This window comes from Ictidomys tridecemlineatus, chromosome 15, assembly GCF_052094955.1.
Source record: "Ictidomys tridecemlineatus isolate mIctTri1 chromosome 15, mIctTri1.hap1, whole genome shotgun sequence".
In the NCBI taxonomy this organism is placed as follows: domain Eukaryota; kingdom Metazoa; phylum Chordata; class Mammalia; order Rodentia; family Sciuridae; genus Ictidomys; species Ictidomys tridecemlineatus.
The window spans coordinates 43,821,069-43,847,580 of NC_135491.1; the positions used below are offsets into that span (position 1 = coordinate 43,821,069).

Here is a 26,512-nt window from a genome sequence, read left to right on the forward strand (position 1 = left end):
GTGAATGTATGAATTGGCAATTATATGTATATATATATACTTATTTATAATGGCTTGTACTTTAGATACAAATTTATTGAACATGCATCATGTGATCATATACTAGGCTTACATAAAGGTTCTCATGCTAATACAATGAGCTTATGAGTGTCTGTATTTTGGAAAATAGGAATCTGAGACCTAGCAGTTCAATACTTGTCTAAGGCCCAGCTAGCGGGCAGGAGAGTCATGAGGGATTCCATCTAAGGCAAAAGACTCCAAAAGCCTTGATCTGTCCACCACGATTCAGTTGGCTTTCTGCTTCCACCTTTATCTTAGATGTGCATAGACTACACTCTTCCCGTCAGTTTGAGGATGAAAAGTGTCCAGGGACTGAGGTTTCCTAACGTTCAAGTGGCAATCACAGTTTCTTCGCGTGACTGGAGACTCCAGAAGTTCCAGATGATCAAGTAAGGGCAGAAAGTAAGGCCCTCGGGAGCCACTGTCGCTTGCCAAAGGCCAGCTGGGCAGCTACACACCCAGTGGCCTGCGGACAGGCAAGGGGAAGGAGGCCGCCCAGCGGGAGGAGTCCAGGTTCCCTGCAGTCCAGCCGCCGCACAAGCTACAGGGTGGCGCATGCGCGGCGCGGACCGCGGAGTTGTGAATGGTGCGTCTTGTTTGCAGGAGTTTGAGGCGGGCGGGCGCGAGGAGGAGGGGTGGGGCCGGCGGGGGCGGGGCGGCCGAGCGAGCGAGGTGGGCGGCGAGAGGAAGTGGCGGCGGCGGCGACGGCGGCGGCCGGGGGCGGCAGGCAACGGCTGAGGCGACGGCGGCGTGGGTTGGGCTCGAGCGGGCGGTGGCACCTCAGACTCCCCGGAGCGGGAGCCCACACGGGCGGGCGCCTGAAACAAAGGGGAGCGGGAGAAGGGGCGCCGCGGGTGGGCGGTCATTCGGTCAGCGCGGAGCCGGCCAGCGGGTGCCCGCGCTTCCCCGTAACCCGGCCGGCCGGCACGGCCTCAGGGCGGGAAGATGCCGCGCGTCGTGCCCGACCAGAGAAGCAAGTTCGAGAATGAAGAATTCTTCAGAAAGCTGAGCCGCGAGTGTGAGGTAAGGCGGGCGGGCGGCGCGGAGGCCGCGACGTGCCCCGAGTGGGCCCGAGCAGAGAAAAGTTTGAGCGGCGCGGTCCCCGGGAAGCCCGGGCCGGCGCGCCCGCGGAGGGGCAATCTCGCCCGGGCGGCCGTCTGCCCACAGGCTCTGCTTGCCCTTATCGGCGCTGCGCGGGGCGGGAGGGCGCGCGGGCGGCGCCGCAGATTTCGCTCCTGATTTCGGCCGTCTCTGCCTTACAGATTAAGTACACCGGCTTCAGGGACCGGCCCCACGAGGAGCGCCAGGCGCGCTTCCAGAACGCCTGCCGCGACGGCCGCTCGGAGATCGTAAGTCCGCGGGGCCCCGGCGCGCGCGGGTCACTTGTTGCGCGGGGACCGCGCGGCCCAGGCGGGTTCCGGACGGCGCCGCGGATGCCGCGGCTCCCGGAACTGAGCGGGCGCCTTCTCACTTCCTACTCGGGATTCAGAAGGCGAAACCAGGCGCTGGAGGCCGGCTCCTCGCGGGGACACGCTTTCCCCGTGGCCCGCCGCGGTGGCTCGTGTTTCCCAGAGCCGGCCTGGCGCACAGTTCACCGCGAGTGGAGCTCCAGCCCGAGCCAAAGTAAATAAGCAAAGGTCCTTATATAGGCTGTGACACCGATGAGGGTTGGGGGGGACTTCGGGGTATGTGCGGGAAGAAAACACCCACTCGGGAAAAGGACTGGAGCTTCATTCGAGGTCAGCGATAGTTTGTTTCCTAGACGCTGGATTTGTTGGTAAATTTATATGTGAAGCTCTTTTGCTCCCAGAATGAGGATACATCTTTACTCCAGTTATCTATTGTCCTGATAGAAAAGGGAGGTTTAAAAGAAAAAGGGCCTACAGGACGTTTAATTTTCTTTTCCTGGAATATAATGCTTCAAGAGAATCGGGGGGGAAAAAATTATCAGTTTTTTTTTTTTTTCCCTAAACATATCCTGTTTAGTGTTGCAGTACCTAAAGAACCGCATATGGCTCTGCAAAAACCACCGTTGATCTCCTGGAGGCCCGTTTGGGTGTGATAGACTTGATGCCTCACCTCCATCAAACCTAAGGTTGAAAAAAAAAAAAACAAAAGTATCCTCCATTCATCGCCTTTTGTCCAATTGGAGGTATAATAAGGCAACGATGGGAAGAAACTGTAGAAAAAGAGGTTGATTATTTGTTTAAAAAATGTTGAAGCACTGTATAATGGACTCTTTACCTTGCATTATGACTTGAGCCCATTGCTTTGGCAGAGACTTGAAGCTAAGGTGCTGTTTGAACAGAGGTTAACAGTAGGAAGGCATGTTGGAAAATTTATTCCTCCCCTTTTACAATCAATTATTTGTTTTTATTGAGGTGTAATTCATATACTATAAAATTCTCCAGTTCACAAAAATCAGATTTATTTTTAAATCATATTTAATATTTAATATTTAAACAATGTTTTTGGAATTATATTACTGATAGATGATAAATTTTTGAGGAGCTTTTAAAATATTTGATCGTTAATGTATATTATGAGAGTTTTAAGTCCCCCTCCAAGTTTATTGATAGTTGTAATATTTGTGTATTAAAAAAATACTTGGGGCTTGAGATGTGTCTCAAGCGGTAGCGCCCCTGGCATGCGTGTGGCCCGGGTTCAATCCTCAACACCACATATAAGCAAAGATGTTGTGTCCGCCAAAAACTAAAAAAAATATTAATATTCTCTCTTTCTCTCTCTCTCTGTTAAAAAAAAAAAAGACAAATACTTTTTGATTTTTGGCACTGGGTGATAGAAGAATAATTCATTAGTTGGTCGAGTGACTGTCATTCTTTGCCTGGGTTTTCTTTTGCAAAAGGTGGATGGATAATAGTCCATCAAAGGATTTCCCGGAGGTAAATGATGAGATACAAAATGCTGTCACTTTTTTAAAGCTGAGATTTTTTTTCTGAAAATCAGTGAAGCATAGCCTGTAGGGTTCTTTTAGTTGTATTATACTTTGCTGCATGTAATTGTGAACTGAGGATATAATTTAGCCTATAGTATATCTAAAGAGTTATATTCTAATATTGTTAAAATATAGCAGTGTTATATAGGTTGTTATGTTTGTCATAAATTTCTTTCCAGGGTGAAATAACTGATCTTACAAATTTTAATAAGTTTTGTTTAATTTGTTTTCTGAGAAATATTAAAGATTGAAGGATGTAGATTGATTTCTATAAGATTTGCACTTAAGATGGCACTGGCACATGTTGTTTGTTGAGTAATGTAATATTTGGGGAGGAATTTCACTTTTTACTCTTTTTTCTTTTTTCCCCCTCTCTTCCTTGTTTTTCCCTTTTAAATCATTGTTGCCCAATTTAAATTACAGGATCCTGCCTGGGCACAGTGACACACATCTGTAATCCCAGCTGCTCTGGAGACTAAAATGGCAGGATTGCAAGTTTGAGGCCCTCCTCAGCTACTTAGTGAAGCCCTCAGCAATTTAGCAAGACCTTGTCTCAAAATAAAAAATCAAAAGGGCTGGGTATGTAGCTCAGTGGTAAAACTCCCCAGGTTCAATACCCAGTATTTAATTAATTAATTTACAGGATCTTTAGCTCCTAGAGGTTGGAGACTGTACTAAGCCTGAATAAATCCCTCTAAAAAAAAGTGCTTTGCAAAAGGCCCTTTGTATTAGAGGTACTGATTATTTGAATTTAGAGGCTACATAATTTAAGGCCTGAAATTTATCTATGACTTTTGAACAGGTTGGTTTCTAACTATTTAGTAGTAGAAAAGGAATTATTTTCTATTTGACAGTGGTCATATATGGTAAAGATAAACATAGTTCTCAATTCCCCAATTATTCCACTGCCCCAGTTGCTGTTTTTTTTTTTTCCCCTCATTTTTAACATCTCCTTGTGTACCAGGGAGATTAGTAAAGAATTTATTTTACATTTAGAGGTGAAAGAAATTAAGGGCTGTAATACTTTCCTTTCACTACAAAACTTATCAGACTCTTTTTTTTTCAAATTTTTTTTAGTTGTAGATGGACACAATACCTTTATTTTATTTGTTTATTTTTTTAAAGTGGTGCCAAGGATCAAGCCCAGTGCCTCATGCATGGTAGGCATACACTCTACCACTGAGCCACAACCCCAGCCCCTGTTCAGACTTTTTAGCACATAATGAAATGATAGTGATTGTGGGTGAGAGCTAGAATTTATTTTGGTGAAATTTGATTTATTCCTCTTTTGAATTGTTATTGTAGTAAGGATATCGGAGATGTCTTCAACACAAATAATTAAAAAAATACTTACAGGGGTATGTTGACTCTACTATGGGGAAGGTAAAAACTGATATATTTTTAATCCTGAAGATTCAATGGTTAAATATATTGGATTGGCATAAGGTGTGCCATTTTTTTAATTTGTGAAAACTATAAAATACAGTCAAGACAACTTGGAAGTCTTACATACTGACATTTTCCCACTGTAATATTTTAATATTTTCAAACAGAATTTTCTGACTCTTACGTGTAGGTATTTTATTTAAAAAGGGATCCCACTGTAGCTCAGGGGTAGAGTGTTTGCCTAACATTGGTAAGGCCCTAGATTCCATCCTCAGCACCTCAAAAAAAAAAAAAAAAAAAAAGTCATTGGGTAAAGTAAATTTGGAAAACACTATTCTAGAATGATTAATTTTTAGTTTTTACCACTTCTTCTCTCAGGGAGGGATCTTGGTGAGAAAGTGGTAAAGCAGGAAATCTCTTCTGAGTTTTGCATTCAAACAGGAGATGAAGTAATAAGATCTTCAGAGTGTCTTAGCACTATGCTGGTTTAGAAGTAGAAGGGTTTGCTACTGGATAAACAAAGTACTGAAGAAATGTGATTCAGAGGTTTTGACACAGGACATTCATTCATGGGTTTAATCTCTTATCTACTACCATTCTGTTCTGGGAGAATTTCATTATCTGAGGTTAAAAGTTGCCACTTTTATTAATCTCGAAGTTATTTCTCTTAAGCAGGGTGCATTGGGGCACACCTATAGTCCCAGCTACTTGGGGAGGCTGAGGCAGGAGGACAGCTGTGCTCAGAAATTGGAAGCCAGCTTGAACAATAACAGACAACCTTCCTCCCCTATCTCAGACAGACAAAGGTTATATTTTTCAGAAAACATTTATATGGTGTTTACTTGGTACTGTTCTAAGCATTGTAATACAAATATTAATTTGTGAGGAAACTGAAGTATGCCTCAGGTCATACTGCCTAGGCAGTTTTTCTTCTAGAATCTGCTTTTCATTTGAACTAATGGTTGTGCTATTATGGATAAAACTTAGTTCTGATAGTGCATGGAAAGATTTTTTAAAAAAAATTACTATTGTAATATTGATGTTAGTTTATTTCAGTTTCTAGGCATAGAAAATAATTACCACAACTGGCATCCCAGTTGATGAAAGAAATGCCATCAAAGATGTCTAGAGATTTAGCAGTTGAGTTGACAAAGTACCTACAGTACCAGTAATAGAAATAGGAAGTATAATTTTTACCTTTAAAAACAGAATAAACTGTTAACCAGTAGGGGAACTAGTGGATAGTTATATCAGCTAATGGTTTTAAACAAATGGCTCAAAATGTGAAGCCCTTGCTTTCAGATGAAGACTGTGCTTCAAGTGATGATGCTTCAGAATGTAATCAGTAAAATAAACCAAACAAAACTTTCTGGTTTCAGCAAAGAAGAGTTTACATTTAGACAATGAAAATGTATTTAAAAAAAAAAACCTGCTTGTTATTTCTTTCAGAAAGAAATAGGAGGAATAATGTTATTTCTGTTTTTTACATGGGAGAAATATAGAGTTAAATTGCTCAGGGGCTACATGGAATGACACTTAATGAAATGGTTTTAGACTCTTCTGTCTGAGCTGAACCATCCAAATCTTCTATAAATATTAGATGAACACTCAGTACTTTTAGTTGTAATTAGAGCTACTTCTTCTATAGTAAAATTTTAGAAAAGTGCATTTTTTTTTAAATCATCTAACGTTTTAGAAAGAAGTACTGTCACATTACATGCTAATGTATGGTTTATAACAAGAAAAACAATCCCTAGTGCATTTTTTTCTTTCTTTCTTTTTTTTTGGTACTGGTGATTAAACCTAGGGGTGCTTCGCCACATCCCCAGTCCATTTTTATTTTTTGAGACGGGGTCTTACTAAGTTGCTGAGACTGATTTTGAACTTGTGATCCTCCTACCTCAGCCTCCTGAGATGCTGGGATTATGGGCATGCACCACTACATCCAGCTCCTAGTACATTTTTTAACATGGGTTTTAAAATCCATTTAAAAGGTTTTTATTTTTTATTTTTTTAGTACCTGTGATTGAACTCAGGGGCACTCGACCACTGAGCCACACCCCTAGCCCTATTTTGTATTTTATTTAGAGACAGAGTTTCACTGAGTTGCTTAGTGAATCACTTTTGCTGAGTCTGGCTTTGAACTCACGATCCTCCTGCCTCAGCTTGTGGAGCCACTGGGATTACAGGCCTATGTTACCACGCCTGGCAAAAATGTACTTACTGCATTTTTTTTTTTTGTATCACACACCATTCAGTGTTTCCTTGAGCGAAGGAAATCAAGAAAGATCAAATGTATCATATAACTTTAAATTGCGATATGCTTTTAAATTCAAAATCTTTAGTTCACTAGTGGTTTTCACATTTAAAAATATTTAAAAGTTTTAAAATGCAAGGACAGTGGTTTCTGGTTAGACATTAGCAATGTAAGATCCTAACGTCAGCAAAAAATGACCTGAAAGAAAGTATTGATTCCATGTCTGATTTTATATTTAAGCAGCCAATGGCAAATGTCCTCAAAATGGAATCAGATGTTTGTAACTTAATACTTAAGAAAAATGATGAGTGCATGTTTTTTACTTTTAAGTATTCTCAGTGCTGCCTGGCTTAAGACATAAACTGATGTAAAAATAAATGACTGCCTGCATAATTTATGTAATGTCCTGCTCCTGATCCTGTTTGTATTGATTTTTCTAAAAGGCTTTTGTGGCCACAGGAACCAATCTGTCTCTCCAGTTTTTTCCGGCCAGCTGGCAGGGAGAACAACGACAAACACCTAGCCGAGAGTATGTCGACTTAGAAAGAGAAGCAGGCAAGGTAGGAAACGTTTCTTTTCAATTGGTGAGTTGTTTTCATTAAAGGTTTTCTGATGATATACATTATTAGCAATCGTGGGTTACCCAGGTATATGATCAGATTTGCTTTCATTTCATATTATAAAGATGTAATACAGTGTTTTTAAAATCTGTGTTATACTATATCACACATTACTAATTTCACGAATATTCATCGAAGAAAGTTGTAGCCCATAAGGAAAGCAGTGAACTTTCCTACAATAACACTTAAAACCTAATTCTTTTAAAAGTGTTGACAAGAACTTTTTGTGTTTACTAAAATATGTGTTACTACAGTGTTGTAAAAAAAATGAAATTAAGAGAAAAATGGGAAGGCTCTGTAGGCTTACAAATTCACAGTATTTAGAAGTAGCTCATGGGTAACTTTCTAATTCTGTTGTAGCAAAATTAATTTTGAGAAAAACTTTTAAAACTTCAACTTGGAAAAAATTGTTTTGAAAAAGTTTCTGGGAAAACAGATTTCTTACAATTTTTATTTTAGAAGTTTAGGCAAAAGGGGGTTGGGTTGTGGCTCGGTGATAGAGTGCTTGCCTAGCACAGGGAGGCACCAGGTTTGGTCCCTAGCACCACATTTTTAAAAAAAAATTTAAATAAATAAATAAACAAAATAAAGGTGTTTTTTTTAAAAAAGAAGTAGTTTAGGCTAAAGATTTTTTAAAAGGTAGAAATATTTATGCTTAGAGTCCTGTTAATCTAAGTAAAAGGTACAGGACTTTTTGGTGAAATTTTAATGAATAATAACTTGGATTGGTTGATCATTAACTAAGAAGTCAAGGAGCTGTCTTCTTGAAATAAAAATTTTAAAAAGAATTTTGGGGATCCATATTATCTTCAGTGTTTCTTGTTTCCTTTACAGGGTGTTTCCATACCTATTTCTGTCTGTTTGAAAATTACTTTTCTTTTTTTTTTTTTTTTTTTTTTTTTTAAAGAGAGAGTGGAGAGGAGAGAGAGAGATAGAGAGAGAGAATTTTTAATATTTATTTTTTTTAGTTCTCGGTGGACACAACATCTTTGTTTGTATGTGGTGCTGAGGATCGAACTCGGGCCGCACGCATGCCAGGCGAGCGTGCTACCGCTTGAGCCACATCCCCAGCCCCTGAAAATTACTTTTCAAAGTGTCATCATGAATGGCATAATCTATCATTTTATTTGCAAAATGTAAGAAATATCTAAATATTAATGAAGGTATTTTGTATCAGAAAAGGATTTCTAATTTTTTATATATGCAATTAAGAATTTTTTGTTTTATGAAATTAAGTTTGATCTTGTACATGAAACAAACTAACTAATCTTTGGATTTGGGAGAGGGAAAATAGATGACAGGATTTTAAAAAAATGAGTAATATTTGCTTTCCTGTGTATTAGCTTGTTTAATTAGAAAGTTAAAAGCAAATATTACATATTTTACTATTTGGTAATTCTTAACATATAAGGGGAAACTTGGAAAATCATTGTAGGATTATTGGTCTTTGTCTGTTTTGGTGCATGTATGTGTGACTAGATGAAGAAGAAAAAATTTTTTTTTTCTTGTTTAAGACATTTCCTCAGAATCAGCTGTTGAATCTAGTTCTAGCCCAAGTGTTCTAGCACTTGTTAGGCTGAGGCAGGAGAATCACTTGAGCCAAGGAGTTTGAGGCTAGCCTGGGTAACATAGTGAGGCTTTGTCAAAAAAAGAAAACACTAGATAGATCAGTTTCTTAAAGGCATATATATATAAAAAAGTTGCCTTCCCTTAGCTTTAATGCTAAACTACTTAATGCTTGAAGATTGGCATGTCAGTGCTACTGGGAGGTCCATTTTACTTGAATTAGATAATGATATCTGGTCACTAGTTTGAAGACTACATTATTCTTGGATTTAAAGCTATTGATGTGTTTTCAGTTATAGAACTAACAATATCAAAAATGTCAGATGGGGCCAGGCATGGTGGTGCATGCACGCCTATAATCCCAGTGGCTCTGGAGCTGAGGCAGGAGGATCATGGGTTCAAAGCCAGCCTCAGCAGAAGCAAGGCACTAAGCAACTCAGTGAGATCCTGTCTCTAAATAAAATACAAAATAGGACTGGGGATATGGCTTAGTGGCTGACTGCCCCTGAGTTCAATCCCCAACTCCCCCCAAGCCAAAAAAAAAAAAAAGTTTGAAGGTTTACTCTAGTATTTAGAAGATTTTCAAATCTATCAGGAATTTATATTTTATAATTGATTTTAGAAATTTCCTTTCTGAGGGGTGGGATATACTCAGTTGGTAGAGTGCTTGCCTTGCATGAATAAAGCCCTGGGTTCAATCCCCAGCATCATAAAAGAAAGAAAGAAAAGAAATTTTCTTTCTGTAAAGGGAAAAATAGTAATATTTTCAATTTTGCAGGCTAATGGTCTCTGTTGCTGCTATTCACCTGCGCTGTTACAGTGTGAAAGAAGCCAGAGATAATATGTGAACAAATAAGTGTGACTGTGTTCAAGAATGGTTACATTGGCAGGATGGAAATTTGTTTTTTTAATGTATATATCATGTTTTTCTCAACTATAGCTTTGCCAACATCTGTACTATACCAGCAGGATCTAGAAGAGTAAACCGTTTTAAGGAAAAACAAAAACCCTCCTAGTATGCTATGGGATAAATTACTCCAGTGAATTTAGAGAAAAAATTCTGTCTTGGATTTTTTCATACATGGAGCTAAGATTATTTCTCCCTTCCTTTTTATGTTCTCTTTAACCATTATATTTTGATTCTGTACCCATATGACTAGGACTAGAAGCAAAGAAAATTGAAGGGACTTCCTCAAATGTTAATTTGCCTCTTCTATATCAGATCCCAAATCAGTGTCATCCTCCTTATTCTCTCAGCCTCACTTACTGTGTTAGTCAATGTTTCATCACTATGACAAAATACCTGATAAAACTACTTAAAGGAGGAAAGATTTATTTTTGGCTCAGTTTCACGGGTTTCATTGTATGGACAATTGGTTCCTTTGTTTCTGGTCCTGTGGTGAGGCAGTAGTACATCATGGCAAAAGGGTATAGTAAATCAGTACTGCTTAACCTTATGGCTGGCAGAGAGAAAGGAGCCAGGGGCAAGACAAAAGTCTTCAGAGGCATGCCCTTGAAAACCTACTCCCTTCATCTAGGTCCCACCTTCCAGTTTCTTCCACTTCCCAGTAGTATGTTCAGCTATGAATGTTATCAGTGAATTAGTCCATTAATGAGGTTAGAGCCCTTATGATCTAATTACTTCCCCCAAAGCCCTACCTCTAAAAATCGTTGCACTGGGGACCAAGTCTTCAACATATGAGTCTTTGTGGGACTTTCTGAATTCAAACCATAATACTTCCTGAAGCAGCTTATTTCTCTTTACTAATCAGCAGGATATTTTTATTCTGAGCAGGATATTTACAGTTTTAAATAGGATAGTCTAGGTAAAGAAGCTCATATCTGAGCAAAGGCTTGAAGGGAGTTTAGGGAATGATGAGCCCTGTAGGTATATGGGGGAAAAGATGTTCCAGATAGAGGAAACAGCCACTATGAAGGCCACAGGGTGTGAGCATGTTATGTATATTTGATAAACAGCAGCCAATCCTATGTGAGTAGAGTAGGATAAGAAAGGAGGAGAGAAGATGAGATCAGGGCTTTAACAAGGAGCCAGTTCTCATGGCTGTTGTAACAACATGGATTTTTATTCTGAGTGAAATAGGGAGTGGTTTCATGTTTTTGAGCAGGTAAATGATATGGTCTGGGTTAGGTTTTGACTAACCTAACTTTTGGGTTGATTGATAATAAACCATAGGGGACAAGATTGAAATAGGGAGACCTGCTTGGCTATTTCAGCAATCTTTGCTAGAGAACAGGGTGATAACAGTGGACAGAATGAGAGAAGGATGTGTTTTGAGAAAAAGAAGATTTGCTTATGGATTGGATGAGAAAAAAAAGGAGTTAATGACTGTTTTTTTGGCTAGAGCAACTGGAAATATGGGATTGCCATTATCTGAGATGGGAAAGGCTATAGATAGATCAAGGAGCAGGTTTGGTCAGTTTAGGGTATGTGAGTTTGTAATAATAGCTTGTTATTGCTGCTTCTGTTTCCTAACCACCCTTAACTCTTAAAGCCAAAACATTACTTTTTCATAAATGATTCTGCGTCGCTTATTTTGAGTTCATTTGCCTTTTAAAATAACAATTTTATTGAAGTATATTTTCCATTCAATAAAATACATCCAGTATAATTATATAATTTTTTTTAACATTCTCACTCCATTATTTTTTTATTTAATCATTTTCTGTTGTGCTGGATTTTGTACCCAGAGCCTCGTACTTGCTAGGCAAGCCCTCTTACTACTGAGTTACATCCCCAACACAATTGTATAATTTGAGTTTTAACAAATATATGGACACATGTAAATGCCATTACAGATAAAGGCAGTGTTTCTGTCATCCCCAAAGTTTTCTTATTTCCCTTTACAAGAATCAGGGAATTGTGTGGCTGGGTGGTCCCACATGAGGTTGCAGTCCAGATGTTGGCTGGGACTGGCAGTCTCTGAAAACTAGACGGAAGCTAAAGGTTCCCCTTCAAGCTCACTCAGTTGACTTCAGTTCCTAGGCATGTGTGCACCTCTTTATAGAAAAAGAATGAAGTCACCATGCTTTTTATGACCTGTTATTTAAGTCATTGTGTCTTATTTTATTCATTGCAAACTAGTCACCAAGTCTAATCCACACTAAATAGGAAGGGTGATTCCATATGGGTGTGAATACCAGGAAGCTGAAATCACTGGGGTCATCCTGGAGTCTAGCTATCATTGATATAAATTTAGTGAATTTAAAAAAAAAACTTAGAATGCTGAGAAAGAAGACAAGAATCTCCATATCCTTTTATTAAAAATAATGATTTTATGATTTATGGCTCATATAAACCAGTGCCTTTTATTCATTCTTTTGCTTATGTGGTTGCAGGAATATTTTCAAACCAAGAATCTTCAATAAAAAGGTTTATTAATTATTAACTACACAAATAGGAACTTTATGTAAGATCAAGTCAGCACATAATTTTCTCTATTTGAATTTTTTTTGTACCAAGGTGTCTGGTGACCCATCTACATTGGTTCTTTTTTAAAAAAATCTATACCTTTATTTTATTTATTTATTTATTTATTCATTTTTATGTGAGGCTGAGGATTGAACTCAGTTCCTCACATGTGCTAAGCAAGTGCTCTACCACAGAGTCCCAGCCCCTCCATTGGTTCTTTCTCAGGAAAGATTTAAAATAATCTAGTAGAACTCTAGAGTAAAGTCAAAGGTAATCATAAATATTTTCCTCATCTATAAATGATAATCAGAATATCTGTTCTGTTCATATACTTCATGTGAGGATTAAATGAGGTACTAAAACATGTGAAAATGTATTTTAAATTGTAAACCCCTATCCAAAGTTAGGTTATTTGATGGTTTTCTAGGGTGAGATTATAAGTAACTGAATGTTAGTTAGTACAACAGTGTACCTTAGGTAAGCTTCATTTTAGGTGGCTATACAATGTTGGAATACTGTGTCTTTCCCAAGTGGTGTGTTAGCTTTTTGTTGCTGTGACGAAAATACCTGACAAGAGCAACTCAGAGGAGGAAAAATTGATTTGGGGCTCAGTTTCATAAGTTCATTTCAAGGTCAGCTAACTGTATCACTCTGGGCCTAAGAAGGCAGAAAAGCATCAAGGCAGAAGGATGTGGTGGGGGAAAGCTGTTCAGCTTGTGGCAGCCAGGAAGCAGAGAGGAGCCAAGGACAAAATATAGTCTAAGGGTACAACCTCAGTGACCTATTTCTCCAGCCAGTCCTCGTCTGCTTACACTTAACCTGGTTATGTTGACCAGGATGACCCCAGTGATCCCAGCTTCCTGATATTCACATCCCATATGGAAGCCATTCAGATTATTAATCCAACAAATGGATTAGTCCACTAGTTAATTATTAATCCATTAGTTATAGCTCCCATAATCCAGTGATTTCATCTCTGAACATTTTTGCATTGCCTAATGCTTGAGTTTTTCAGGGGATATTAAATATCCAAACTATAACAGTTATAAATCTTAGCAGCCAAAATGTTCTTAATTCTTCTTTAAATTGCTTCCCTCTAATTTTGCTGTCAGAAAACAAGGAAAAGCAACTTATCAGTATTTAAATCATTCCTAAGTTAAAATTTTATAGACTTAGCAACTCTTTAATTCCTTTGATCTTTCCTCTTAGGACCTATTTCCAATTCCTTTTTATTTCAAACAAACGCAAATGAATATGGTTAATAAAAATTTTTAATCTTGGGTAATCAGATTAATGTTTTTATCACATAAACTGTATTTCTTAGAGTTTTGTTGGGATTGTGAATAAAACATTTATGTTTACTTTTGTGATCCCAGTTTATGAGTACAAAGTTGAAGGGTATGGTATGAAAAATATTTCATAAGTTGAAAAAAATGAAAAGTGCTACTGTTCGATCATTTTTTCTATGGAAATAGAGCATCCTGTCTAGTTTTACTACATTGGCCACAGAAATAAAGAGGTTAAACTTTTTATGGTTGGTGTATTTCTGTTTATAGTTTATGATTTTAATTTATAGTCAAACAGCATGAATATCAGACATTGAGAAGTAGTTATAAATCATGTCATTAGAGTGAGTGCTCTTTGCATTTTTGGTAAGTTGTGTTTATTTTTTCCTTTTTCCAAGTTCTGAACTTTGCATACTTAAGACAAAAAGACAAATCTTTTTAGCACTCATTTTTATTAGCTAAAATAGCAAAGAAAAAATTCACAGCATTTGTTTTAATGAATGAAAATAGAATCTTATTTTAAATGGCCTTCTCCAACAGTCAGTGGTTCTGCTGCTTCTGCAGCCTTTTGCTTACTTGCCTGCAAGCTCTTTGTCCCAAAATAAATATTGTCTGTTTATATACTATCCAAAATTTGGCAGGGTTTACAGGACTCCTTGATGTTAGTTTTGGGAAATTCTTATTCATGCTCAACAAGTTTCTTCTCTTTTCTACATAGCCTAGTCTTTCCAAATAAAATATTTCTGTGATAAAGCTTTGGAATATAATTTTCCCCCAAGAGAAATTGAGACAATTTTACAACTAGCTTCTCATATCTAGAATTCAAGTATTTATATTCAACTAAAATTTGAAATGTATCTTCTAGTACTTAGTTATTGTGTATTAAAATAAGTAATTTGGTTATTAAATTTTTTTAATTTTTTTTTTTTTTGGTGGTACTAGGAATTGAACCCAAGACAAGCATTCTACCACTGAGCTATATCTCCAGCCCTTTTGAGAGCCTAAGTTGCCCAGTCTGGCCTCAAACTTGAGATCCTCCTGCCTTAGTACCTGGAATTTCAGGCAGGTGCCATCATGCCCAGCAAAGATAACATTTTAAGTATACTATACTTAAATATATGTTCTAAGAATACTAATACTTATAAGAACTGAATCATAAAATTTAAAATTGGATGTTACTAGTATAAGCTATAGGCTTATATATTTTTTTAAACTTTTTTTTTTAGTTGTAGATGGACACAATAATAATAAATAAAATGAAGTCCACCATCAACTAAAAAAATACTTAAGAAAAAAAATGTGCCTCTGGCTGGGGTTGTGGCTCAGTGGTAGGGCACTTGCCTATCATGCGTGAGGCACTGGGTTCGATCCCCAGCACCACATAAAAATTAACAAATAAAATAAAGGTATTGTGTCCATCCAAAAAAAATTTTTTTAAAAAATGTGCTTCTTAGTGTATTGCTGTACTTTCAAGACTCTGAGACAGTGCTGTACTGCATGTCCTGAGAACAGGCTGAGTCAGGGAATGGTTGGCAGGTTATTTTTGTGTGAAAAAGCTTTTTTCCCACATACACAATCTGTATAAAAGCCCTTTTGTGTTTTAAAACTTCATATATAAAGGCAGATTAAACTCCAGATTAAAATAAAATGATGATCTAGAAATATGTGATTCCATTTTCATTAGGAGAATTTAGATGTTTCAAACACATATTTTTGCCTGTATTGTAGATATTCAAAGTGTGTTCTTATGTTCTCTATTTTTAAAAAATGATAATTTCTTTCTTTTTCTTTTCTTTTCTTTTTTTTTTTTTGGTACTGTAGATTGAACTCAGGGGCACTCGACCACTGAGCCACATCCCCAGCCCGTTTTTGAATTTTAATTAGATACAGGGTCTCACTGAGTTGCTTAGTGCCTCGCCATTGCTAAGGCTGGCTTTGAACCCACAATCCTCCTGTTTTAGCCTCCAAGCCACTGGGATTACAGGCATGCACCACCACGCCTGGCAAAAAAATAATGATAATTTCTAATAAGAGTCTGGCTTTATTTGTAGAATATTATTTGAAATAATAACCCTTTGGAAGAACTAGTTTTTGAGGGTTTTGCTTATTCATGCCAGCTGGATCCCTTTGCTATCTAGAATGTTCCTGGACCCTTTTTCCCTTCTCCCCCATTTGTGTCTTTTGTGTACTGGGTATTGAACTTAGGGCCTTATACATGCTAATTGTAAGCTTTATCAATGAGCTATACCTCTAGCCTTTTTGGACTGTTTTTTAAAATTGAAATAAAATTCACCATCTTTATCCACCAATTACACAACTGAGAGGTTTTTAATATATCACAGTGTACACCCATTACCATTATCTGATTCTAGAGCATTTGCAGAATTCTGGGCCATTGTGAATCCAGTTTGACAACTATAAGCCAGTTTTTACTGTACTAACCACCACCAGGCTCTGGTTTACCTCATCACTAATTCTATTAAACCTGTACTATATAGTGAAGTCTTTGATTTGATTTTAAAACACATCTGGTGTTTGCTTGACTTTACAGCTGAAGAAACTAAGGCCGGAGAGTCTAAATTTTCAGAAATCATGAAGTCCCTTTCTTACAAAGAGCCAGGATTCAGGCCCAGGTCTTTTTTACCCAAGTTTTTGTTCTTTGTGGTGTATCACACTACTGCTAATGTATATTATTAGAGAAAGTGTCACAAACTGTACCATCTTCAAAGCCTTTTATAAAGTTATTTTGGTCCAAATTATTCTTCCCACCTGAATGAGTAACCATTGATATTTTAGTGTGATCTTTTAGACAGACACAAAGAATTTTATGATTTAATTTTTATGCTTTTCATTTGAAGTTGTATATACTAGGTCAGTGTATTTCAGGACTTCCCTAAGCATGTTGTTTGCTTTGCATCTTGAAATAAAGGTAGCCAAACTAGTAAGTCGTCTTTTTCGGTAGGGGGATGGAGGGTGAAGTAGTCTATATATTTTAAAATTATGTAAGGCTCAATATACATATTTATTGTTCTAGATGCTATGAATTTAACCATTGAAGTTGACTAACAAGTCTCTCTTTTTTAGGGAAATGCTCTATTTTAGCATACCCTGAAATACTGGAAATACTAAAAATACTCCTCATAAGTGTATCTGTGATTGAGGTAAATTTCGAGAGTTAGGAGTTCTGGATGTGGTTTTTACTGCTTACTAGTTGTATGACCTGCCAGTGAATTATTTAATCCCTCACAGTTTTAATTTCTTCATCTTTTATATTTCTTTCTATTGGATGGTTGTAAATGTCAGATGGGACTTGGAGTTTTTTTAAAGCTGAAGAGCTTATATAAACTTAAAAGTGGTGATGCTGTTATGCCTGAGAGAAAAAGTGTCAGGAAGAGAGAGTTAAAAAAAAAAAGAGAGAGAGAGAGAGCCATTTTGGAGTTGGGTAGGGGCTTCTTTAAGCAAAGTGAATTCAAAGTAAAGATATGAGAGGCATGGAGATGGAGACAGACTAAAAATAACATTTTGAGAGCACAACAGTGTTCAAGCTTACGATAGATTGTGATGTGTAGGCTAACACCTTTTTATGTAGTGAGAGAAAGCCAGTAGGCATTTTAAATATACCTTCAGGAATAAAAAATTTATAAAAAAAATATAAATCATTGCAAATTTTCAGATTAGACTAAAAATATTTTCAGCTTAAAACCATTTGTAAGTACAGGTATGATTGGTGCAAAAGCATCTTCTCAGGGGGCTCACAAAAGGAATGGCTCTTCAACTAATAAATGGACCAGGAGTGTTTCTAGGTAGAGTACAAATTCTGTGACTATGTATGTAAATAAATATTGTAATGTCACTTTCAAATGAAACTCCTGGGAAAGGATAAACTGAACAGAATCTCAGGGTCAAGTCTAGATCCAACTTCCATGGGGAAGAAAGATATATGTGTATATACATATACACACATACACATACATATATATATATGTATGTGTATGTGTGTGTATGTGTGTGTTGAGGGTGAAGTTGGAGATCAAATCCAGGACCTCAAACATGCTTGAGAGGCATTTTACCACCAAACTACAAACTCCCAGACTCTCTGACATATTTTTTTTTGTTTAGTTGTAGATGGACACAATACTCTTATTTTATTATTTTTTTAATGTGGTGCTGAGGATTGAGCCCAGTGCCTTCCACATGTGAGGCAAGCACTCTACCACTGAGCTACAACCCCACCCCCCCACCCCTGCAAATTTTTAAGAGCCACTTTGGGGAGTTTTGTGAGCAGAATCATGAGTGTGTTGTAGGAAAACTGACTTGCTTAAAACACACCTTTAATCCTAGTAATTTGGGAAGCTGAGGCAGAAGGGTTGCAAATTCAAGATCAGTTTTAGCAATTAGCAAGGCCCTAAGCAACTTAGTGATACCTTGTCTCAAAATAAAAAAGGACTGGGGATGTGGCTCAGTGGTTAGGCACCCCTGGGTTCAATTCCTTGTACACCACCCCCCCCCCCCAAAAAAAAAGGAAAAACAAACTATGGCTTATACTCTCTGGCACAAGTGTGAACCACTGTAAACAAATCTGGGGAGGAATCATGGTCAGAGGGAGTGAGCTGCTCTCTATTTTCTGCTAGGTTTTCTACCAGGCTTATGTGAGCATTCTGCCCTCCGAGGATCTTAGTGATGACCATCCTCAGAAAGTCTGTCTTTTGAATCCAGTTTTTTTTTTCTACATTAAAAGCTCTGCTGGGGCTGGGGTTGGGATTGGGGCTCAGTGATAGCCCACTTGCCTAGCATGTGTGAGGCACTGGGTTTGATTCTCAGCACCACATAAATTAAAAAAAAAAACAAGTCAATAGGCAAATAAAAAATTAAAATTACAAAAAAAAAAACTCTGCTATGATATAGGATCTCCATTAATCCTGTGTTGTGATGGGCCTCTCTCCATTTTTTGTTTCCTTCTTTTGCTTGTGTGGGAGGTTATGTACTGCGGATTGAACCCAGGGCCTCATGCATATTAGGTAAGCACTCTGCCACTGAGCCACATCCCTAGCCCTACTTTTTTTTTTTTAATTTCATATCTATTTCTTGGTAATTTTGTGAATAACTTACTTGGGGGCGGTACATGGAACCAAAAATTTCTGAAATTTTTTGCCTGTTTGAAGTATCTTTATTCTACTTGTATACTTTGCCATAAATATTTGATGTCTTCTAGAGTTTGAGATTAGAGATTTGTTTTCATTCAGATGACCTCATTACATTGGCATACTTCCATTATTGCTGTTGAGAATCTGAAATCAGCTAGGCGCGGAGGTACACACCTGTAATCCCAGTGGTTCAGCAGGCTGAGGCAGGAGGATCACAAGTTCAAAGCTGGTTTTAGCAATTTAGCAAGGCCCTAAGCAATTTAGCGAGACCATGTCTCTAAATAAAATATAAAAATGGGCTAAAGATGTGGCTTAGTAGTTAAGCATCCCGGGTTTCAATCCCTGGTACCAAAAGAGAGAGAGAGAGAGAATTTGAAGTCATTGTTTCTAGTCAATTTTCCCCTCTTCACAAGTTTGTAAAGTTGTCTTTGTCTCTATGTTTTAAAAGTCATCTATGATATTACCAAGTGTGGATCCACATTCCTTTGTTGTGTGGGTATTTGGTAGTTCCTTCCTTCCTTCCTCCCTCCCTCTATTTTATTTAAATGGGCCTTTATTTTGTTCATTTATTTATACGCGGTGCTGAGAATCAAACCCAGTGCCTCACACATGCCAGGCAAGCACTCTACTACTGAGCCACAACTCCAGCTCCTTGGTGGTCCTTTTCAATATGGCAGCATATGTCCTTCCAGAAGGAAATTTTCTGGTATTTCTTTATGTTTTTTTTTTTTTTTGTTCTATTTCTGGAACACCTACTATTTGGATGTTGGATCTCTAGGAATGATCCTGTTGATTATCTTGTTTTCTAATTTCTTAAAGCTCTTTGTGTTCCACATCCTGTTCTTGTTTATTGAATGCATTGTTTTTTATCTGCAGATGAAACTGATAAGTTTTGCCTCTTATTATAGAGCTTCATAGGAAACAATCGGGCTGTGGCGGAAGCATAAAAGTCTCACTTTATTTGGGCTCAGATTTCCGCTTAGGAAAAGAAAAATATAGTGGAACCAAATTAAAATAAATATGTGGAGAGCACATTAGAGGCATGTATGTTAATACATATTTATAAATTTGCACCAAAGTTTGCATATATTCTTTTTTTTTAAATACCAATCTACACTTCCAGTCTTTTATTTTTTATTTTGAGAGAGGGTCTTGCTAAGTTGTTTAGGTCCTTACCAAGTCACTAAAGTGAGGCTGACCTTGAACTTAGAATACTTTTGCCTCAGCCTCCTAAGCTGCTGGGATTGCAGGCATGCAGCACCATGCCCTGCTTGATCTCATGTATTTTTGACCAAAGTCTGGTTTGGTTAACATATCCATTTATTGAGTACATGTTTGTTTATCCATTTATTGAATATGTTTTTTTTTTAATTTTTTAGTTAAACACTTGAACACAATATCTTTGATTATTTTTACATGGTGCTGAGGATTGAACCTGGTGCCTCATATGTGCAAGGCAAGCGCTCTGCCACTGAGCCCCAGCCCTGAATATGTGTGTATATGTATACACACACATTAAGTTTCAGACACATTCTCTAGTTTCCCATTTTAGGGTTTCAATTATAAATAGTATGTTGGTAAGTTACATTAAATCATTATAAAGGAATCTATTTTTACACTTAAGTGCAATCTAATTATGATTTAGAAGCAAGTGAGATTGAATGACTGCATTCAGTAATTGTCTGGCAGCCATGTAGCTGACTGTGCATATTTGAACAGGGAGAAGCATGTGGCTAAAGGCAGATGAGTCAAAACCAAATATCTTCTAAAGGAATCTGTTAAATAGTCTACAGAAATGATTACAACTAAACATTAGGGTACATAACTTCTTCCATGGAAGATCTTGTTTTCCTGGATGCATATGTCATCTCTGTATTACTGCTTGTCTGATGATTCATTGTTTGTGGGTAGAAACAACTATTCATCGTCTGGGGAAAAAATAACATCTTTACCTTTGAAAAAAATTCTATGTAATGCATTGGTGGCAATATATGTGCAAGTAATCATTGTTTCTCTGTTTCATAAGTTTTATGTACATTGATTTAATTTTTGCCTTCACTTGTAAAGAAGGTATTCTTAAGCCCTGATTTAAATGTAAGGAATCTGAGGCTTATAAGCAAAAGTAACTCTCTGGGCATGGTGGTGCATGCCTATAAACTCTGTGTCTAGGGAGGCTGAAGCAGGAAGATCGAAAGTTTGAAGTCAGCCTCAGCAACTTAGTAAGGCCCTAAGCAACAAGTGAGGCCCTGTCTCAAAATAAAAAATAAAAAGGGTGAGCATGACTGGGTTGAATCCCTGGGTCCCAGGAGGAAAATAAAAGATAAGTAGTTTGTCACACTTGATACTTGATAGAGACAAGTATCTATCAAGACACACTTGATAGAGCTAGAATATTTAAACCCAAGTTTTTCTGATTGCAAAGTTTATTTTGTTTCCACTCTTTCCATGCTCTTGTGTTAAACTTAATGATGATATTCCTTTAAAAAATAATTACATATTTTTGGAATGTTAGTGAATCACTTTGGAAGTATTGATTTTGGAGTTGTAAAGAAATTTTAGTGAGTAGATGTGAATTCACAGATAGGTAATCTGGCCATTAGTGGACCCATGGAGAGTGGCAAAAAAATGTCGCTTTCTAAGCATATTCCCAGTTGAAGTCACACAAAGACAATGCTCTGCCTTTTTGTAGCAGCTCTCATGGTGTAAAAGTATTCTTTTTGAGGTTTACTTAGTGCCATGTTTTTCATATTTTGTGTTTTTTGTTGGTGATTTTGCTATTTAAAGTGGTGGCCCTGAGGCTGGGCTGGGGCTCAGTAGTAGAGCACTTACTTGCCTAGCAAGTGTGAGGTACTGGGTTCAATTCTCAGCACCACATATAAATAAATGAATAAAATACAGATCTATCAACATCTAAAATTTTTTTTAAAAAATAAAGTGGTGGCCCCAAATGTAGTGTTGAAGTAATGTCTAGGGTTCATAAGCGCAAGATGTGCCCAATTTAGAAAATACATATATTAGATAAGCTGCCTTCAGGCATGATATGTTACAACAAATCCCATCATTATGTACAGCTAAAATGCACTGATGAAAGGGGGGAGAAAGTGAACATCTTTCTTTATAACAAATGTTTTGTGTACATCTTTGATTAAGTTTTAAGAGGCATTTATAGACATAGCGTTGCTGGATCAGAAAAGTATGCACACTCATTCCCCCAAAATGTCTTCCAAGAATCATTAGTCAGTTTTCATTTTATCTGGCAATGTAATATAACCTGGTTTGCCTCCTGATAGACATTATTAAAATTTTTTTCAATTTATTTTTATATTTGTTTAAATATAGTTATCTTGTTTGAATTTAATATGCTTGATTATTGTTGTGAACACTTCTGAATAACTTTTGACTGTTTATTTTTGTGGTGTTAAGGATTGAACCCAGGGGCACTCTCTCTACCTTTAATCCACTTCCCAGTCCTATTTATTTATTTATTTATTTATTTAGAGACAGAGTTTTAACTGGCCTGGAACTTGTGATTCTCCTGCTCAGCCTCCAGAGTTGCTGGGATTACAGGCATATACCTGTAAGGTGGTCTTAAAAAGAGGTGGCAAGGCTAATATATTCAGTTCTTCCTCGTTAGAAGCTTTTGAGAACCTGAGGGGTAATGATTATTCCTTCTTAGTGTTTTCCCAGTTTCTCAATTTACAGACTAGAGTTGAAAGTGTTTAAACTCTTAACAGTTTAATACAGAGGAGTGAAATATCCTTTCCAATTGAAAGGGATTTTTTGAAAGTGAAGTCTTTTCTTCTTGCTTTTGTCAATAGCTTTGACTGTTGGTATCTGTGCATATTGATTTTGTGATTCAATACTAATGTGTATGGGGGTCTTGTTTCCAGATCTACAATTATTCTGTATTAATTACCTTTAAATTATGTTCTTTTGAATCACTCAATAGGAACTCTTTCTGCCATCTCTTTGTGCTTTCTGATTCTCTCAGATCAGCTACCTAGAAGCCAGAAATCCTGTTCTTTTCTATAAATATATATTTGTAGAGGAAAAGACAGTTGAGGTTGCCACTACTTATTCCATATTTAGATATTCTTTGAACAAGATTTTAAAGAAGGAACTGTTGGGTGAATAAATGAGAAGTTGAGTAGTTTTTCTCATACCCTTCCTTTGACACTTATTTTTCAAAACAGGGTTGCTAATTTTTAGCTCTTAAAATAGTTTGAATGGGCTGAGGCTGTAGCTCAGTAGTAGAGTGCTTGCCTAGTATGTGTGAGACTTGAGTTTGATTCTTAACACCATATAAAAATAAATAAGAAGAATAAAGGTGTTGTAAAAAAAATCTTTAAAAAAAAAAAGTTTGGAGGCTGTAGCCCACTGCTTGGGAGGTTGAGGCAGGAAGATTATAAGTTTGAGGCTAGGTTGGGCAATTTAGGGAGAGCCTGCTTCAAAATAAAAAAAATTAAAAGGCTGGTGGTGTAAGTTAGTGATCAGGTGTCCTTGGGTTCAGTCCCTGAGGTATATGTATAGGAGTGGGAGGTGAGTTTGTTCCATTTACTAAATTAAGGTTATTTATCATCCATTAAGCCCTGTACTAGAAAGATCTTTGTGTTTGTCTATGAGGGGAGGGAAAGAATGGAGTTTTTACTATAATGATTGGATTATTTTTGCTTTGCACACCTGTATAAGAATAATGAAACCAGTAGTCTTCCTTAGAAAAATGTACGTAGACTCAACATACATTTTTACACAGAATTTTGAGAGAAGTTGAGTGATCCAAGATCCTGTAACATACTTAAGATATCTGATTCAGCCAACAAAGGGGAAGTTTTTTACTTGGGGATCTATAACTAACCTTTAGCCACTGGGCTCCTGACCTGTTTTCTTTTAACCCCCCTGTCTGTTCATAGCTCCATCTGCAGGATTCTTTTTTTCTACCTAACATCAAAAAGTTGGACTTTTCTGCAGGTTCTTTCTGGGTCCTTCTCTTTTTTTCCCCTACTTACTCCTGGGGGAATCTCTTCTTCCTTCTCTTCAGTTTCACATATTCAATATTGTTGGTGGCTGCTAGATTTATAATATCATCTGAGATTTCTCAAAGTGCTAAAATCCCATATGCTACTTCCTACTTGGAATCTCCTTTTGATATCTCATATGTCGCTTACATAACAGATAAAAATTGTTACAAACATTTATTATGACAACTTCATTGAGATATCCACATACCATAAGGTTCAGTCTAAAAGTATACAGCTCAGTGATTTTTAGTATATTCAGAGATGTGCAGCTATCATAACTAATTCCAGAATATTTTCATCACCCCCAAAAGAATTCTCATACACATTAGCAGTCATTCCTAGCTCCCCTCTCTCCTCAGCGCCTAGCAACCACTAATTTTCTTTCTGTCTCTATATCTGCCTTTTCTGGACATTTCATAAAATGTGTCCTTTTCCTGGCCTCTTGAACTTAATATGATGTTTTTAAGGTTTCTTTATGATAGTAAGCATTAATACTTGTTTCCTTTTTTTAACCAAATGTTTCATTATATCAGTACTAGAGTTGATGGTACAAACATGTTTTTGATGACCCTGTACTGCTTGAGTGATAGGGAATTTGAAGATACAAAATATGAAAATCAAATGATAGCATATATAATTTAGATAGAATATCACAAAACTGATAATTTAGATCTTGAATGTATTAATTTTGTTTAACATTTACCTTTTCTTAAGAAAAATACACAATGTGAAGCTATAATTAGTTTTAACCTGTGAAATCTCACACACATTCTGTGATATTTAACTTTTGGAAAGATAAGCTATTTTGATATTTTCTTGAGATTAGCTGCATCTGTTTACCCATTTTAAAATAGTTTTATAAAATCCATTTTGTAGGAAAAAATATTTAATTGTTCTAGAACAATGGGTTTAATTCATGGGTCATATTTAATATTTTTTTCTGAAGTTTTGAGTGAAATAAGTAAGGCATCATCATTTAAGTGTAAAATGTCTTTGTGTTTAAATAACATTATTGAATTATGTTACAAAATACCAAACTATTAAGAGTCAGAATTATATTTTCTTCATACTTTGAGGCTTAGTATTCATGAATGTATAAAAGCACCATTTACTTTGAAGATTTACATATAAGACTGTATTTATTTGAATATGAATATCTAAATAAATCACCAGGATCATCTAAATGTTCTTTTTAATTAGGATTTTAGAAATTGGTCTTTATTAAGAAATGTAGCCATTTTCTAAAGCCATTTAGGAATTTCTCAAAACAAATCAGTGGTTTTCTTTGTCATGAGAGAACATTTATAAAGAAGTAATAAATGGGTTTTTAAAAAATTTAGTATTTTTAAAAGGAAAATATGTTCGTGAAAATTAATATGAATAAGCTAAGAGATTATAGCATTTTGAGTTCTGAAAGATGTAAACCATTTTTGAAGAATATAAAATCTTGATTAAAGTGGTATTAAAGATGACTTCGCTATTAGATGAATTCTTTTCATGATTCGTATAAAACTTTAAAATAGGTGTTCACTTATAGGTGAGATGTTCTACTCTCCACTATGTGCCATTTAAGGGTAGGAGGAAATCTTCATTTCAGATGTGGTGAGTTGAGTTATATTGATGTGAAGAATAGTAGGATATTGTTTGTAGATTTTGTGAGGTATTAAACATTAGGTCAGTCAGCATAGTCACTCATATGACTATATGCACATAGATGGAGTTTTCAATTCACAGTGTGGAAGGGCATGAACACTTATCAGAACAGAAGGAAATATGTGGTTAAACGGTTTCAGCTCTTAACTGTAGACTATTTCCCTTCATCCAAATGAGAGGAGAAATGGAACCTTAGGTTTGGTGAGGTTTTTTCCCTATTGCAAGTTGAAATTGGTTCACCATGGTTTCTTGAAACCCTTAGCAAAAATGGTTGTGTTTAGCAGTGTAGGGAAGTGACAAAAATGTATATGTAGTAGGAGTCATAGATTTTATATTACAGGTGTCCCAGGAACAAATTTTCTAGCATATTTGTAATTATTAGAAGTCAGTTCTTATTGAGCATCTTTCAAAACAAGAAGGATGCAAGAATCTTTGTGAAGAAAACTGCTAAGTAATCTCAGTGACTCAGGAGACTGAGGCAGGAAGATCGTGAGTTCAGAGTCAGCCTCAGCAGCTTAGTTTAGGCCATAAGCAACTCAGTGAGACCCTGTCTCTAACAAAAACATAAAAAGGGCTGGGATGTGGTTCATTGATTAAGTACCCCTGAGTTCAACCCCTGGTGCCAAAACAAAACAACAAAAACCCTGCTGAATTAAGTAAAGAACAAAATTATGCTTCCAACTTTTTCCCCCCCAAATGAGAAACTGTCTTACCAATTTTCTGTACTCATAGTAGCTTGCAGAGCGCTGAAATTATCCAGAGAAAGTACATTTGGATAAGTGAACTTATCCATAGGTAATAAAAAAACTTCATTTCTAAAGATGTATTTGATTACCTGGAGTTTTGAGTATCATTTAGGTACTGCTTCTTCTGCATTTAAAATATCTTAGCAAGGCAGTAAATGATTAAAATCTATGCTAATTTTCATTTAGAAGCCCATATTAAATGAGGTAGTGAGGATCTAAAATGATGTTTTTTAAAAAAAATAACTGTTAAAGTGTATTGTTAGGGTAGAGGAGATTGTAGGAAGTGTAATAATTCTCTTAAAGTGCTTATCTGTATCATAGTAAAATATTCACTTCCAGGTAGCATTAGCACCATCCTAATTACCCTTTTTTTTTTTTTTTTTTGATATG

At 36.7% G+C, this 26,512-nt stretch overlaps 1 protein-coding gene across 7 annotated transcripts in view; it reads left to right on the top strand.

Moving 5' to 3' along the window:
• The first annotated feature begins 724 nt into the window (after positions 1-724).
• Cbfb (core-binding factor subunit beta) overlaps positions 725-26,512 on the top strand; it is a 51,711-nt gene continuing 25,923 nt past the window's right edge. For 6 of the 7 annotated variants that reach the window (XM_005318289.5, XM_078032511.1, XM_078032510.1 and 3 more), the window contains exons 1-3: positions 725-1,083; positions 1,323-1,409; positions 7,103-7,219. In XM_005318289.5, the coding sequence (XP_005318346.1) occupies positions 1,006-1,083; positions 1,323-1,409; positions 7,103-7,219 (282 nt within the window). In that variant the 5' untranslated portion in view covers positions 725-1,005. The remainder of the gene's footprint in view (positions 1,084-1,322; positions 1,410-7,102; positions 7,220-26,512) is intronic. The other variant, XM_005318290.5, reaches the window with a different exon arrangement.